General features: G+C 37.0%; 2 protein-coding genes across 2 annotated transcripts in view; one reads left to right on the top strand and one right to left on the bottom strand.

Moving 5' to 3' along the window:
• Positions 1-15,196, top strand: part of GNS (glucosamine (N-acetyl)-6-sulfatase) — a 96,036-nt gene that overhangs the window by 67,394 nt on the left and 13,446 nt on the right. The window contains exons 9-13 of the mRNA XM_053716859.1: positions 2,984-3,087; positions 5,216-5,317; positions 5,500-5,604; positions 9,294-9,404; positions 9,498-9,658. Coding sequence (XP_053572834.1) covers positions 2,984-3,087; positions 5,216-5,317; positions 5,500-5,604; positions 9,294-9,404; positions 9,498-9,658 — 583 coding nt within the window. The remainder of the gene's footprint in view (positions 1-2,983; positions 3,088-5,215; positions 5,318-5,499; positions 5,605-9,293; positions 9,405-9,497; positions 9,659-15,196) is intronic.
• Positions 1-15,196, bottom strand: part of LOC128662856 (adipocyte plasma membrane-associated protein) — a 284,431-nt gene that overhangs the window by 24,934 nt on the left and 244,301 nt on the right. The window lies entirely within an intron of this gene.

The following is a 15,196-nucleotide window of genomic DNA, read 5'->3' on the forward strand; positions in this document are numbered from 1 at the left end:
GTATTTACATGGTCCCATTCATAGGGATCATCACCAGTTTCTAAGGTTTGCCTTTCTGGACAAGCATTTCCAGTTTATTTCCCTTCCGTTTGGTCTTGCCACAGCTCCCAGAATATTCACAAAGGTTCTGGGAGCCCTATTGGCAGTGATCAGATCCAAGGGAATTGCTGTGGTGCCTTATCTAGACAACATTTTGGTTCAGGCGTCCTCTTTTCAACTAGCAAAATCTCATACAGAGATTTTGGTGTATTTTCTACTTTCCCACGGGTGAATCTGGAAAAGAGTTCTCTAGTTGCAAATACAAGAGTGTGTTTCCTAGGGGCAATCATAGATTCCCTGTCCATGAAGATTTTCCTGACTGACGTCAGAAAATCCAAACTTCTTGCTTCTTGTCTTTCTCTCCAGTCTGCCTTTCGTCCATCAGTGACTCAATGCATGGAGGTGATTGGTCTGATGGTGGCTTCCATGGACATCATTCCTTTTGCTCGGTTCCATCTACGACTCTCTCGTGGTGGATTTCCCAGGAACATCTGTCTCAGGGCACTTGCTTCCTAAAACCTTCCTGAGTGATTGTGACTACTGACGCCAGCCTGATAGGCTGGCGAACTATTTGGGGTTCTCTAAAAGCTCGGGGCCTGTGGTCTCGGGAAGAATCTTCTCTTCCCATAAACATCTTGGAATTGAGAGCAATCTTCATTGCTTTGACAGCTTGGCCTCAATTATCTTTAGTCCGGTTTATCAGATTCCAGTCGGACAACATCACCTCAGTGGCTTAAATCAACCACCAGGGAGGAACTCTGAGTTCCTGGGCCATCAAGGAGTTGACTCACATTCTGCAGTGGGTGGAAGCTCATGATTGTCTCCAATCTGCCATCCTCATTCCAGGGGTGGTCAATTGGGAGGCAGATTTTCTCGGGGAGTGGGCTCTCCATTCGGAAGTGTTCTTAAGGATAACCCTCAGGTGGGGGGTTCCAGAGTTGGATCTCATGGGTCGCATCAAAACGCCAAGCTTCCAAAGTACGGTTCAAGGTCAAGAGATCCTCAGGCCGCTCTCATAGATGCCCTGTCGGTTCTTTGGGATTGCGGTCTAGCATACCTATTTCCTCCGTTTGCTCTTCTTCCATGAGTCATTGCTAGTATCAAGCAGGAGAGAGCGTCTGTGATTCTAATAGCTCCTTTCTGGCCTTGCAGGATCTGGTTTGCAGATCTGGTGAAGATGTCATCTCTTCCACCTTAAAGGTTACTTCTGAGGAAGGACCTTCTAATTTAGGGTCCATTCCTCCATCCAAATCTAGATCTCTGAAGCTGACTGCTTGGAGATTGAACGCCTAGTCTAGACGTGGTTTTTTGGAAGTGGTCATTGATACTATGCTTCAGGCTCGTAAACCTGTTACACTCAAGGTTTACCATAAGATATGGCGTAAATACCTTTTTTTTTTTTTTTTTTTTTTTTGGTGTGAAGCTAAGGGTTTTTCCTGGAGTCGGGTGAGGATTCCCCGAATTTTATCTTTTCTTCAGGATTGCCTGGAGAAAGGTTTGTCAGTCAGTACTCTGAAGGTCAGATTTCTGCACTGTCTATTCTTTTGCACAAACGTCTGGCAGATTTACCAGATGTTCAAGCTTTTGTTCAGACCCTGGTCAGAATCAGGCCTGTGTTTTAAACCTGTTGCTCCTCCTTGGAGCCTTAACCTAGTTCTTAAAGTTTTGCAGCAGACTCCGTTTGAGCTGATGCATGTTGTTGATACAAAATTGTTATCTTGGAAAGTTTGTTTCTCCTTGCTATTTCTTCCGCTCGCAGAGTTTCTGATCTTTCAACTCTGCAGTGTGATTCCCCGTACCTTATTTTTCATGCAGATAAGGTGGTCCTTCGTACTAAATTGGTTTTTTTTTTCCAAGGTGGTGTCAAATCGAAACATTAATCAGGAAATTGTTGTTCCTTCTCATAAGGAACGTCTTTTGCATAACCTGGATGTTGTGCGTGCTCTAAAATTTTACCTTCAAGCTACTAAAGATTTTCGGCAATTTTCTGCCCTGTTTGTCGTTTTCTCTGGAAAACGTAAGGGTCAGAAGGCCACTTCTACTACTCTTTCCCTCTGGTTAAGAAGTATGATTTGTTTTGCTTATGAGACTGTACATGTGAAATGTCAGTGAGGTTATGTAATGTTGAGTGAACACTCACAAAGAGTGAATGTACGTGCCTGGCTTATTCCAGTGTCTGGAGCAGCTGACTGTATATGCAAGTACAGAAATTGAACAAATAATTATTTATGATTTTTTTTTAACTGGACATAGTAGTCAAAATTAAACTGTACAAATATGTTACATAAGAAATGATCAGTCAAATAATAGATGTGAAAAACAAATTAGTATAAAATGCAATATTCAGGCTGAGTCCATTAGATGTCAGTGCTTGCAAGAGGTTACAGAAAACGTAATTACAGCCAGTCCTGACGTTGATTCTTCTTTAATTGATAAACCACAATAAGGGTCACAGAATAAAAATCAAGCCATACATCATAATTAACAAACAACTTGTATGGGACCTCAGCATTAGATTAACAAGCATATAGATGCAGAAAGCTGAAGCCGATATATAGGGGATAGCAGCTTTACTGTAAGCACTCGCAACAACTTCTTTCCATGACAGCATACTAAGGTAGCCTCAGGAGTGTGCACATTTCTTGAGCACTAAGCAGCAGCTAACGGTAACAAAGTGTCCACAAAATATACAGTACAAAGAAAAAGATCTAAATTTGATAATAGAAGTAAATTGGCAAGTTGTTTTATTTATTTATTTTGCTTTAATTGTACATTCTCTCTGGAACATGAATGTTACATTTTCACTTACATATCCCTTTCATAAGAGTATTTAGAAATGGTGTTAATGTTATTGTGTATGCATGGATATTGCTTTTTTTTTAAATGATTTTAATGTCCTGTATCATTTTAGCTTAGATATTTTGTATCCTGTGTTTTGTTACAGGACAGTTCTCACTTCCCATAGACAAGAGACAGCTTTATGAGTTTGATATTAAAGTTCCGCTACTTGTTCGTGGTCCTGGGATCGCTGCTAACCAGACATCTAAGGTAAAACCAGAGATCAGACTGCAATGGTGACATTTTTTTTAAAATTTAGATTTTTGTTGGGTTTTTTTTTTTAAATCTAAATACCCAGCAGTTTGTTGGGCGGGGGGGGGGGGGGGTAATTAACAACAATGGAATAGATATAGTTAGTGTCTGATTTGTAATTATGTCCCTGCCAGAGCCAAAATAAAACATATGGGAGAATTATCTACTATAATACAAAACATTACTGTCAAATACACACACTCTGGGGTAAATTTATCATGGTGCGGACAGACCTGATCCGCTATAGCGAATCATGTCCGCCGCACATCGATAAATGTCGACAGCATACGCTCTCTGCATTTATCATTGCACCGCTTGCAGGGGGTGTATTCGATCGGGCTGATTGCTGTCCGCCACCTCAGAGGTGGCGGACGAGTTAAGCAGCAGCGGTCTTGGGACCTCTGCTTCTTAACTTCTGCTTTAGGCGGAACTGAAGCGGAGTGGGTCGGAAGCAGCATCCGCTGCTTCATAAATTAACCCCTCTAACTTTAGTTTGCCGCATTTGAAATAAAATAAGGTTTGAATATGTTCGAACTACAAATGTGTTTACTTGAGGGGATATGAAACTCCAAAACAGAATTCATTTTAAACGAATTTATCAAAATTTAAAGCAGCATCGTAGTATAAAGCCATTATTTATATTGCTTGCTTTTAATATCTCTGAAAATTGTGCTTGGCCCGCACCCCCTAGAGAGGTTGGAATTAAAATTCTGTACCTTTTTAAAGTGATGGTAAATCCTAGCGTTTCTGAAACGCTAGGATTTACCATTGGAACAAATAAAGGGGACTTTCGTTCATGAAGTATAAAATACTTTCCCGCAATGCTATTGGCTAAGAGGTGGAAACCCCACCTCTCTGCCAGATAGCGAAAATATATATAGAAACCTTACATGATGCCCAAACATTACATGAGGGGTTAGATTACTTTATTTCCACATACGGCAGCAGATGCTTTCCTAAACTGACACACTAAGAGAGCTTGTGTAAACGTTGCTAGTGGCAACCATTTCCTATGCTAGCATGTTAGTTTGTGTTGACTGTGATCATCTGTTGTGTGTGCGCTCCCATGTCTGATCAGCAAAAAAATGGGGCATTTGGAAAAAGATTGTTGTGGGACTATTTTGCAGACTTTGAGGTACAATTTAGGTGATTTTAAAAAATAAAGACGCAAATTCATAAAAAAAAATAACATCATTTAAATGTATAAAGATTAGGGTAATTTATTATGGACTTTTAACTGCAACTGGTGCACATCTCTATTGTACCATCTGACTCTGTATATATAGAAATAACACAAGCTGTGGATTCACATCCTAGAACCTCAATACATCTTGGCAGGTAGTATGTGCAGCTGTGTAAGGACATGGTAGGTAGGTGTGCTGAGTGTTGCTTGGGCCAGGTGGTCACAAGAATTCACTCCCCTTTACCCAAATCTCTGTGTCTTAGACATTAGATGGGTGTTAAGGGGTGACAGGTTGCCATAAATGCATAATTCTTATGAATGTGTGTTTAAGTTGGTTATATTATATATTCATTTTTCTATTCCTTTTATGTCCAGGTTTTTATTTTTTGTTTCTTCAACTAATCTGGCGCCCTTATAAAATTATCTTTTCCCCCCCAAAATGTGCATTACTAAACCTTCTGACTCACCAGAGGGGCTGTATAATGATTTCCTCCGATTATGGCTGGTTAAGCTATTGCTTGCTGATAGGTGTTAAAGGCATTTTATAGGCTTGGATTAACCCATGTCTTGTCCGTTAGCATGAAATGTTGCGCCAGAGGGTTTAGCTGTAGTTTGCTTCTGACCTCTGGCCAGCAATGCATATATATTTATTATATTTATATATTTTTATTTAATTTTGGTTTGCCCATTCTAGAAAAATTCTTGTGGACACCCATGATTGCATGGGCAATAGCTTATGTTTTTTGGAGGATTAATTTGAGTCATATGGTTAATACTTGCTGTTCATGCTACTTCCTTCCCATTTGGCGTATAAGATGAGTTTTCTACATCCAAGAGTTGATTAAAGACTTATATAATTGTGTTTAATAATTAGCAACCTCTGCTCATTGCGTTTCCTTGCAGGCACTTGTTGCAAACATTGATCTAGGTCCTACTATTCTGGATATTGCTGGCATTGACCTGAATACAACTCAGATGGATGGGATGTCATTCTTAAAGATTTTGGCAAGTATAAAACATTACATTTAAAATCATAAAATAATAAATTGTCCGCAAAATGTTTACGATCCGAATGTTCAGTCTGACTATTGACCTTTATATGAAAGCATAAGCCTGCATTTGTGCTTTTGAAAGTTTGGTGGTGTATCACTTAGTCAATCTGCTTTTGTGTTCATTTTTTTTTAAAGAAAAATGACAATGTGACCTGGAGGACAGATCTTTTAGTTGAATATCAAGGAGAAGGACTTAACACCTCCGATCCGACCTGTCCTGCGCTGGGACCTGGTGTTTCAGTAAGTAATTCCATTTTCTTAAAATGTTGTTTGTAAAAATAATTGTGCTTTAAAAACAAACAAAGGGTTTGAACTTTAGATTTTAGTCACTATTAAAATGACAGTAAACACCTTGTAATTACAATACATTTCTATTGTCTTGCTACAGAAAAACATACAAGCAAAGTTTAAAAACTTTTAAAATAAATTAACATCTTGTGCTGCAATTGTTTTCAATAGCAAAAATCCACCCACCACTAGCCTTATTTGCAGGAGCCAGTCAGGGCTTGATTCTGCTAACAACAAGTCTAATCATGGTGATCGTGTTAGTGGAAATCACATCGTTTTGCAGTTATTCGTTATTCTTTTGGTATCCTTTGTCAAAGGAGCAGCAATGCACTGCTGGGAGCAAGATGAACACATCTGGGTAGCCAATTAGAAGAAGCATATTTGTGCAGCCACCAATCAGCAGCCAGCTATCAGTGCATTGCTGCTCCTGAGCCTACCTAGATATGCTTTTTAATAAGATACCAAGTGAACAAAGCAAATTAGATAATAGAAGTTATTTTGAAAGTTCTCAGTAATGGCATTATCTGAATCATGAAAGTTTAATTTTGCCTTTACTGCCCCTTAAATTAAATTGTATCACAAAGTTGTTTTTACAACACATAAATATCTCAAGTTTTTTATTGTCCCTTTAATAATTTTTCAACTGAAGAATTAAAGGGACATGAAACCCATTTTTTTTTCTTTCATGATTCAACAAGAGCATTCAATTTTAAACAACTTTCAAATTTACTTCTATTGTTTAATTTGCTTCCTTCTCTTGTTATCCTTTTGCTGACAGGTTTATCTCGGTAAGATCAGGAGCTGCAAAGAACCTAGGTTCTAGCTGCTGATTGGTGGCTGCATAAATATACAGATTGTCATTTGCTCATCCATGTGTTCAGTTAGAAAGCAGTAGTGCATTGCTGCTCCTTCAACAAATGATACCAAGAGAATGAAACAAATTTCATAATAGAAGTAAACTAGAAAGTTGTTTAAAATGGTATTTTCAGTGTAAATCATGAAATATTTTTTTTGGGTTCATGTCCCTTTTATGTATTATAAATTCACAGAAATCACTGAAAAGGTAATGTATGAGGTATATATTCATTTAAAACATAAAAAATCATTCAATCTGAGCTGAATCCACAAAATGAAGCAGAAGCAAATGCAAATGAGAGTCCTCTGGAACTGGTACAAATACTATAGGTTCAAAGTTCTGCAAATGGTAAACTGTGCACCTCAAATTACAAAATAAATGTGATACAATCTAATTTCTTATAAATAAATAAATATACATTTATATCAAAATTTACAATATACTGAAAATCCCTAAAAAATAAAATAAACCAGCGTTTTTACTTTAAAGGATCTGTTAATTAAAAGAAATAATAAAACAATAAATTTGTATGTATGTACGCCAAGGACCACCAGTATATATATATCATATCTGGAAAACTCATATACATGTTTCATAAACAAACTTTCTGAGAAAATAAATGACCTTTTAATCTGTTAATTAAAAAAATCATTTCAGAACTTTACTATTTATAACGATAAATCTTTTTATGGTTTCATTGAAACTAATATTTTTAAAATAAAATATCCAAAGTTCTAAAATCTTAGTGACTAAAGATCTACACTGAAATGATTATCACGTTAATGCTAAAAACCAAAAGCCCTGTGTTTTTAGTGTCACTATTCCACTAGAGTGAGCCAGTATAAATATATTTAATGGAATGTCCATATAATGGTTCAATTTACTGAGTAGCACTCGCCAAGCCCTTCCATATAATAACGTGTTAACTGATATACATAGGAGAGGTCTTAAGACGTCTAAAAAATGGTGGTGCTTTGGGTTTCTATGTTGGTGAGTGCCACTTAGAGACCTGAGCCAGAACATAGTTTTTGTATGGTTTTAAAAAAGTTATTTTGTACCAGTATTGGTGCTCCTTAATAATGTTTTATTTTGCATGACAATATGCAACAATAAAAAGTGAAATTAGCGCTTTTTATATTTCTCATCTCTGTTCCAAAATTTCAAGTGCAAAAACATTTTTTTCAACACCATTAGTTCAGTAGGCTCTGCTTGTATCAGTATTAAAGGGATATTGTACATTAGATTTTTCTTTGCATAAATGTTTTGTAGGTGATATCTGGGAGTGTTTTTGCAACAATGTATTGTTTTGCTTACTTTTTAAAGGGACATAATACCCATATGCTAAATCACTTGAAACTGATGCAGTATAACTGTAAAAAGCTGACAGGAAAATATCACCTGAGCATCTCTATGTAAGAGAGGAAGATATTTTACCTCACAATTTCCTCAACTCCGCAGAGTAAGTTCTGTGTAAAAAGTTATACTCAGCTGCAGCCCAGCTAAAGGTAAAAAAAATTTAAAAAAAATGAAGAAATGAACAGCAGCCAATCAGCATCAGCAGTGCTGAGGTCATGAACTCTTTTACTGTGATCTCATGAGATTTGACTTAACTCTCATGAGATTTCATAGTGAACTTTCTTAAACTGAATAGGGAAATAACAGGAGTGTGCACGAGGCTCACTCCCTTGGCTGTCCCAGGACAGACATACTGATTTGCTGCTTAAAGTCATTTGCAATGGGGTTTGAATACTTAGGACATTTTGAGGTAAAATATCTTTCTTTTTTACATAGAGATGTTCAGGTGATATTTTCTAGTCGGCTTTTAACAGCTATACTGCATCACTTTCAAGTCTTTCAATATTTGGGTATCATGGCCCTTTAATAACATTATGCTGATTTTCAGACTTCTAACCAAGCCCAAAGTATCAGATGTAGTCTACAGATTCTGGCTTTCTCCTCTTTGTTTAATATGTCTTTTCATATGCAGGAAAGGGGGGGAGTCTGCTCTTTCTGCTTTCCCAGCCCCTTTCACTGGGTGTCCCAGCCTAACCTCATCAACCGTGCTAAACTGGGAGCTTCTAAGCAAGTTTTTAAAAGGTTTTATGCTGGATTTTTAGATCAGTAACTGTGCATATTCTTCTTTATAATGTCTATTACATGCAGTTATATGAAAATTGTTAAGTATTTTTATGTAAAGTTTTATAATTTCCATAAGAGGATACACTAAAATGTACTTGCTAATGCAATAATAAATTGCTGTAATTAAAGGGACATGAAACCCAATTTTTTTCTTTCATGATTTAGAAAAAGCATGCAGTTTTAAACAACTTTCTAATTTACTTCTATTATCTAATTTGCTTTATTCTTTTGATATTCTTAGCTAAAAAGCATATCTAGATAGGCTCAGTAGCTGCTGATTGGTTGCTGCAGATAGATGCCTTGTGTGATTGGCTCTCCCATGTTCAGTGCTCTTTCTTCAACAAAGGATATCTAAAAAATGAAGCAAATTAGATAATAAAAGTAAATTGAAAAGTTGTTTAAAATTGTATTCTCTCTCTGAATCATGAAAGAAAAAAATTGGGTTTAGTGTCCCTTTAATTAGAGCATGTTTATGTTTGTACTATTGTCAGTGCTGTGTCTAACCTCTCTACCCAGGAGCTGCAGCACATTGCAGCTCTTGAACGAAGCAGGGACGTTGATTGGGAGATACGTGTGTATGCCACTTCTAATGGGCTCCTTCTTAGGATCTGCAATGTGTAAAATATGTTTGTTTCTCCTTTTCCAGCAATGTTACCCAGACTGTGTTTGTGAAGACTCGTATAACAACACATATGCTTGTGTAAGAACAGTCTCCTCATCCTATGATTTGCAGTACTGTGAGTTTGATGATGCAGAGGTAAGGAGATAAATACATATGTTATTTCAGTTACTTCTGCATGTTTATTTGCACAAACAAATGTCCTGGTATTTGCTTTTATATGGAAAACAGGTCTTTGTGGAAGTGTATAATCTGACAGCAGATCCTAACCAGCTGCAAAACATTGCCAAAACCATAGACCAGGAGATCTTGGAGAAGATGAACCATCGCCTCATGATGCTGCAGTCCTGTTTCGGAGCTTCATGTCGCACTCCAGGGGTATTTGATCCAAGGTAATACATTAATATTGGCTAACAATATGTGATAGATTGTATCTGTTTATGTGCTAATAACATTAAAAAAGGGTACAAGATATTAGTGACCCAGTGTGATGTGACAAGTAAAACAGTCCTTTTGAGCTTGTAACTTTTTTTTTTTTTTTTTTTACATTTTATACTGGCAGCAGTCTCTCCAAATATGCAAATGTATGAATTTAATTAAAATGTGTTCTAGGAAAAGAAAAAAAACTATCAATCTGAAGACTTGTTAATTAAATATTTTTGCAATTCAATAATTGGGATAATATAAATATATTGTAATTTGTGCATCTCAAGGTCATCATTTTGGGTTATATTTATATTGTTTGATAGCGCTGGTATTTATGCTATAAGATGATATATAAAGTTATAGAGGGATTATTATCACTACTCCATATTGATATATATTTTTACCAAAGAGGGAAAAGCCTCTTATTTCATAAATGGTTATGCTGTTTACTTAAAGGGCCATAATACCCAAATGTTTAAACACTTGAAAGTGATGCAGCATAGCTGTAAAAAGCTGATTAGAAAATATCACCTGAACATCTCTATGTAAAAAAGAAAGATATTTTACCTCAAAAGTTCCTCAGTAGCCACCTCCCATTGTAAAGGATTTCTAAGCAGCATTTTAGTGTGTTTGTCCTGGGACATCTGAAGGGACTAGCATCGTGCACTCTCATCTTATTTCACCAATCAGGTAAAGGAAGCTTACTATGAAATCTCATGAGAGTTAAGTGAAATCTCATGAGATCACAGTAAAAGAGTTCATGACCTCAGCACTGCTGATGCTGATTGGCTGCTGTTCATTTCTTCATTTTTTTAAATTTGTTTACCTGCAGCTGGGAGCAGCTGAGTATAACTTTTTACACAGAACTTACTCTGCTGAGCTGAGGAAATTGTGAGGTAAAATATCTTCCTTTTTTACATAGAGAAGCTCAGGTGATATTTTCCTGTCAGCTTTTTACAGTTATACTGCATCAGTTTCAAGTGATTTAGCATAAGAGTATTATGTCCCTTTAAAGTGATGGTAAAATTAAGACTTTAAGAATGTTGGGTTATAGTTATATTGTTTGATAGCGCTGGGACTGAGAATAATTTTTGGTATGTACGCTATAAGATGATATAGAGGGGGAGTGTCCGGGCTATGGCCCAAGATGGCAGCTAATCTGGGAGCTCTGTAATAGGGATATACATTCCGCCTTGTATCTCAAACTGTGGAAGCCATCTGGCAGGATATTCTATTGTAGGTGATAGCTGAAGGTTTGCCGGAGTGAAACATATAACTATCTTTACGATACTGAACTCCCCAGACCGGACTGTTGCAGGTTTGGCGTCCCAGTGTGGGAAAGCCTCCAGCACCCTGGGGAACCAGAGTTTGAGTGAATAACAGCACGCTTCACTCTTTTCAAACATATCTACACATCTTCGGAACACAGAGTAAGCTAAGATTATCTGCACAGAATTTTCTTTGACCATAGAAGAAGCATTATATGTTAAGTTACAAGCCTTATTTGCCGAGTTTGAGCAGCAGATGCACAGCAGATTTGATAGTCTCATGGCAATAGCAGGAGCCCAGTGTAATGAAAAGGTATATACTGGGCCTGATATGGTGGAAGAGACGACTTACAGTGTCTTATCGGGTGCTGGGGGTATTCTCATTAAGTATGCCTCATCTGAGACCAGGAAGCCAGAAGTAGATGCCGGTGAGGAAAATTTGGAAGGTGCGTGTGAATCAATTGTCATGCAGGACCGTGAAATGCAGACACTCGAGAAGGATACAAGTGTGGACAGAGGGTTCTTCATTAGCGGATGGTTAAAGGGACACTGAACCCAAAAATTTTCTTACGTGATTAAGATAGAGCATGCAATTTTAAGCAACTTTCAAATTTACTCCTATTATCAAATTTTCTTTGTTCTCTTGCTATCTTTATATAAGAAAGAAGGCATCTAAGCTTTTTTCTTGGTTCAGAACTCTGGACAGCAGTTCTTGATTGGTGGATGAATTTAACAACCAATCTTCAAGGACAACCTAGGTTGTTCACCAAAAATGGGCCGGCATCTAAACTTACATTCTTGCATTTCAAATAAAGATACCAAGAGAATAAAGAACATTTGATAAAAGGAGTAAATTAGAAAGTTGCTTAAAATGGCATGCTCTATCTGAATCGCAAAAGAAAAAAATTGGGTTCAGTGTCCCTTTAATAGCCAAAACTGCTGGTATCTACTCTTGTGAGGATCGCCGGACTGATGCCGCTTGTGTGGTCGCATGGGGTAAAGCGGCTGGCTCCCAAATGTGTGGCCCTGCCGGTGAGCATTGGCTTTGGGCGGCCTGCTGTTGTTTTACTGCCTTAGGAATCTACATAGGCTGTACACCAGACTCAGTCATGGACTTCGTTTTGCAGAAGATTGCCCAGTCATTAGAAGGCTCTCAGTACTTCAGTATCCTCATAAAGTCGGTGTTGGGTGACATTTTAGGTATAGTGGTGGATCCTAGATCTTCAGGCCCGGTATAGTATTCTGCTCCTGAACTGCGCACCTTTTTGAGTTTGGGACTCACGCACTCTAATAGAAATCGTGATGTTTGAAGTTGTGGCCCATAGTACACCAATTTATATCGCTGGACTCCTGTACTCAGTACTAGTTTGGCTTTATTTATCTTTTTGACTGGTGTACTATGTTTAATTTGCATGCCCTTTTGAAGTGTTCTATATAATCGTATATATGGGCCTATGTGTTCTTATTTGGCTGAGCATATAACTTTAATCTACCTCTAAGAAACGTGCAAAAATGATTAGCAGTTAATACTATCAGCATAGGCTATATAATATCTGATACTCCGATTTGAATTGGCAAGACATTGTACATCTCATTTCATTAGCAACCTATTAAGAGCCTGCTGTAGGGTAGAGGGCTTTCCCTATTATTTATCCTTAAAGGAGCTGACTCAGACAGGAAATAGAAATATTTAACTCTTATACCCTTTTGCTCCCAGCTTTTCTAATATTATTTCCTGCAATGAGTCTATCCATAGGTTTACTTTAAAATGCGGGATTTTTTTATATTTCTATAAAGTTAATTAGCTTACTTGTGCTTTTAATTTTTTGAGGATTCGGAGAACTAAGGAGCTTAATTATATATGTTGTGTGAGGGTTTGTGCCATCTAGTTGGTTCTTATGCGTAGCTTATTTTAAAATGTTCCTTTGTTTATTATATTTAGTTATATGCTGGGAAAAGCCTTCCTCTACTTTATTTAGCAAAGGAGTCAGTGAGGTTTGCCAGATATTTGTGATTTCCGAAAAGGTCCATTGCATTGTACATGTTATTTTGCTACATAGATGTTCATCCTCGCATACGGATTCCATCAGAACATACATTGAGTATTTTGCAGCAGATACTTATTATCTACCCCCTTGTGATGTCAGTCCTACGATCTATAGAGATGGGGGTTTTAGGTTTGAGAGCCCCTTTTAGTTAAGCACATGAGACTTCTATAGCTAAATATTTTCATAGATTCTCTATATTCGTGTGGCTCAGCTGCTATTTCATTCTCTTAGCTACATTGGGACACAGTTTTGCATCTTTAACGTACTTAAACTTTTTTGTGCTCCTAAGAATGGCTCAAATGGTAAATGCTCTTCGTATATGCTGTTCCATTAACCATATCTGCGGGAGTCTTACTGAATGACATTGTTGTGATGGTATCATTGTTTGCTATACTATAAAACCTGAGGTTCTTCTTTTGAGTCCCATAAGTGGTCTCCTTTATTCTAGGAAATCCTCTCTTAAAATAATAGCTTCTCTGAGGTCCAAAAGTGGCCTCATGATCTACTGAGAGGGTTTAAACTTGAACTAGCATATTCATATTACAGTGTAATTTTTAAAGTATTTTGGATACTTTTCTCTCTGTAACAATTAGGCAGCTAATCTCTTTGTTATTTTTATGTTGACTAATGTGAACTATGCTATGCTAACAAAACATTGTATTGTAATGGAATTTTGCTGCAATTTTTTGTATGCCAATATCTGAACCTCAATAAAAAGTATTTAAAAAAAAAAAAAAGATATAAGAAGTTATAGAAGGATTATTATCACTACTCATAGTGATATATTTTTTAAAAATCTGCCACTTTCACCTTTTACCAAGGAGGAAAAGCCTCTTAATTCATAAATGGCCATAGGGTATTCTATTTACTTAAAGTGATGGTAAATTTCAGACTTTAAGAATGTTGCAATTAAAAATATTTTAGTGTACAAGCCAAACTGCATAATTAAAAAAAAAAAGTGTTTATATATTTTATAATAGATCTATCATCCTACTTGATATCTTCTGTTTCTCTGCCCCCTTCATTTCCTCTTTTGGCTGGGCTGTGACATAGAGAGCAGATCCACCCACTTTCTACATAGGCTTCCTAAGGGCTTTCAAAGGACTGGACTTCTAGAGTGTCATATGACATACACACTGATTGGATGTTCATTGGAATTATCATAAGAAAGTTAATCCATGTGGGCCGGCATAACATTGTAATTAAAGCATTACTATAGGCACAGATTTTAACCTTTTCATGGATAGATTTAAAAAAAAAAAAAAAAAAGTACACATAATTTTTTTTTTAAAGATTACATATATGGCATAAGATTAGCTAAAGTTTACAATCACTTTAAAGTGATGGTAAATCCAAGCGTTTAACAAATGCTAGAATTTACCATTATTAAAAATCAAGGGGAGTTTAAGTGATCAGATCTAAAAAAAAAAAAAAAGGGGTGCTAAACTCAACCTTTCTGTGCCGTTGCACAGTGCTAAACTCATCGTCTTATACCGCCCGCGGCACAACGATGTCATTCAATGAGGTGAAGTTTGCACCTCTGAACCAAAAGCCATGCATGTCAACTGACAGGTTTCTATATTAAATTGGTTCAGAAGTGCAAGCGGCAGCTCATTGGTAGAAGACCGATGTGCTGTGGACAGCCAGAGCCGTCGAGTTTAGCCGTGTATAACGGCACAGAAAGTGTGAGTTTAAGACCTTTTTTTTAGATCTGATCACTTAAACTCCCATTGAATTTTAGTTATGGTGAATCCTAGCGTTTGTTACAATCGCTTTAAGCCATAAGTATCCCCCATGCTATGGAAAAGCATTCTATACATTGCTTGACACCAGAGATACTTTGTTATATAACCTTGGCAATAAGAAAGATTTTTAAGTGATAGTGTTCATGAATGGGAATTGCACACTGTATTAACAGGCACTTCTTTATCACAAGTTTGTGTTTAGTTATGTTATACGCTTGATTTAGGGCTGAAATGTTCAGATATAATGAACAAGCTTTTGTTTTATCTTGCTCTCCCCTTCTCATATTCACACTGATGTTAAATTGAGTATTGCTCTGTTGTCAGTGGCTGGGACAAGGGGGCGTAGTACGTTCAGGGTGCTAATTATAAGCTCTTAATTACAGGATAGAGGTTATACATCTTGTTTCACCAGCTTCCATATGAGGCATCAAGGCTCTGGTCAT

This window comes from Bombina bombina, chromosome 6, assembly GCF_027579735.1.
Source record: "Bombina bombina isolate aBomBom1 chromosome 6, aBomBom1.pri, whole genome shotgun sequence".
NCBI lineage: Eukaryota > Metazoa > Chordata > Amphibia > Anura > Bombinatoridae > Bombina > Bombina bombina.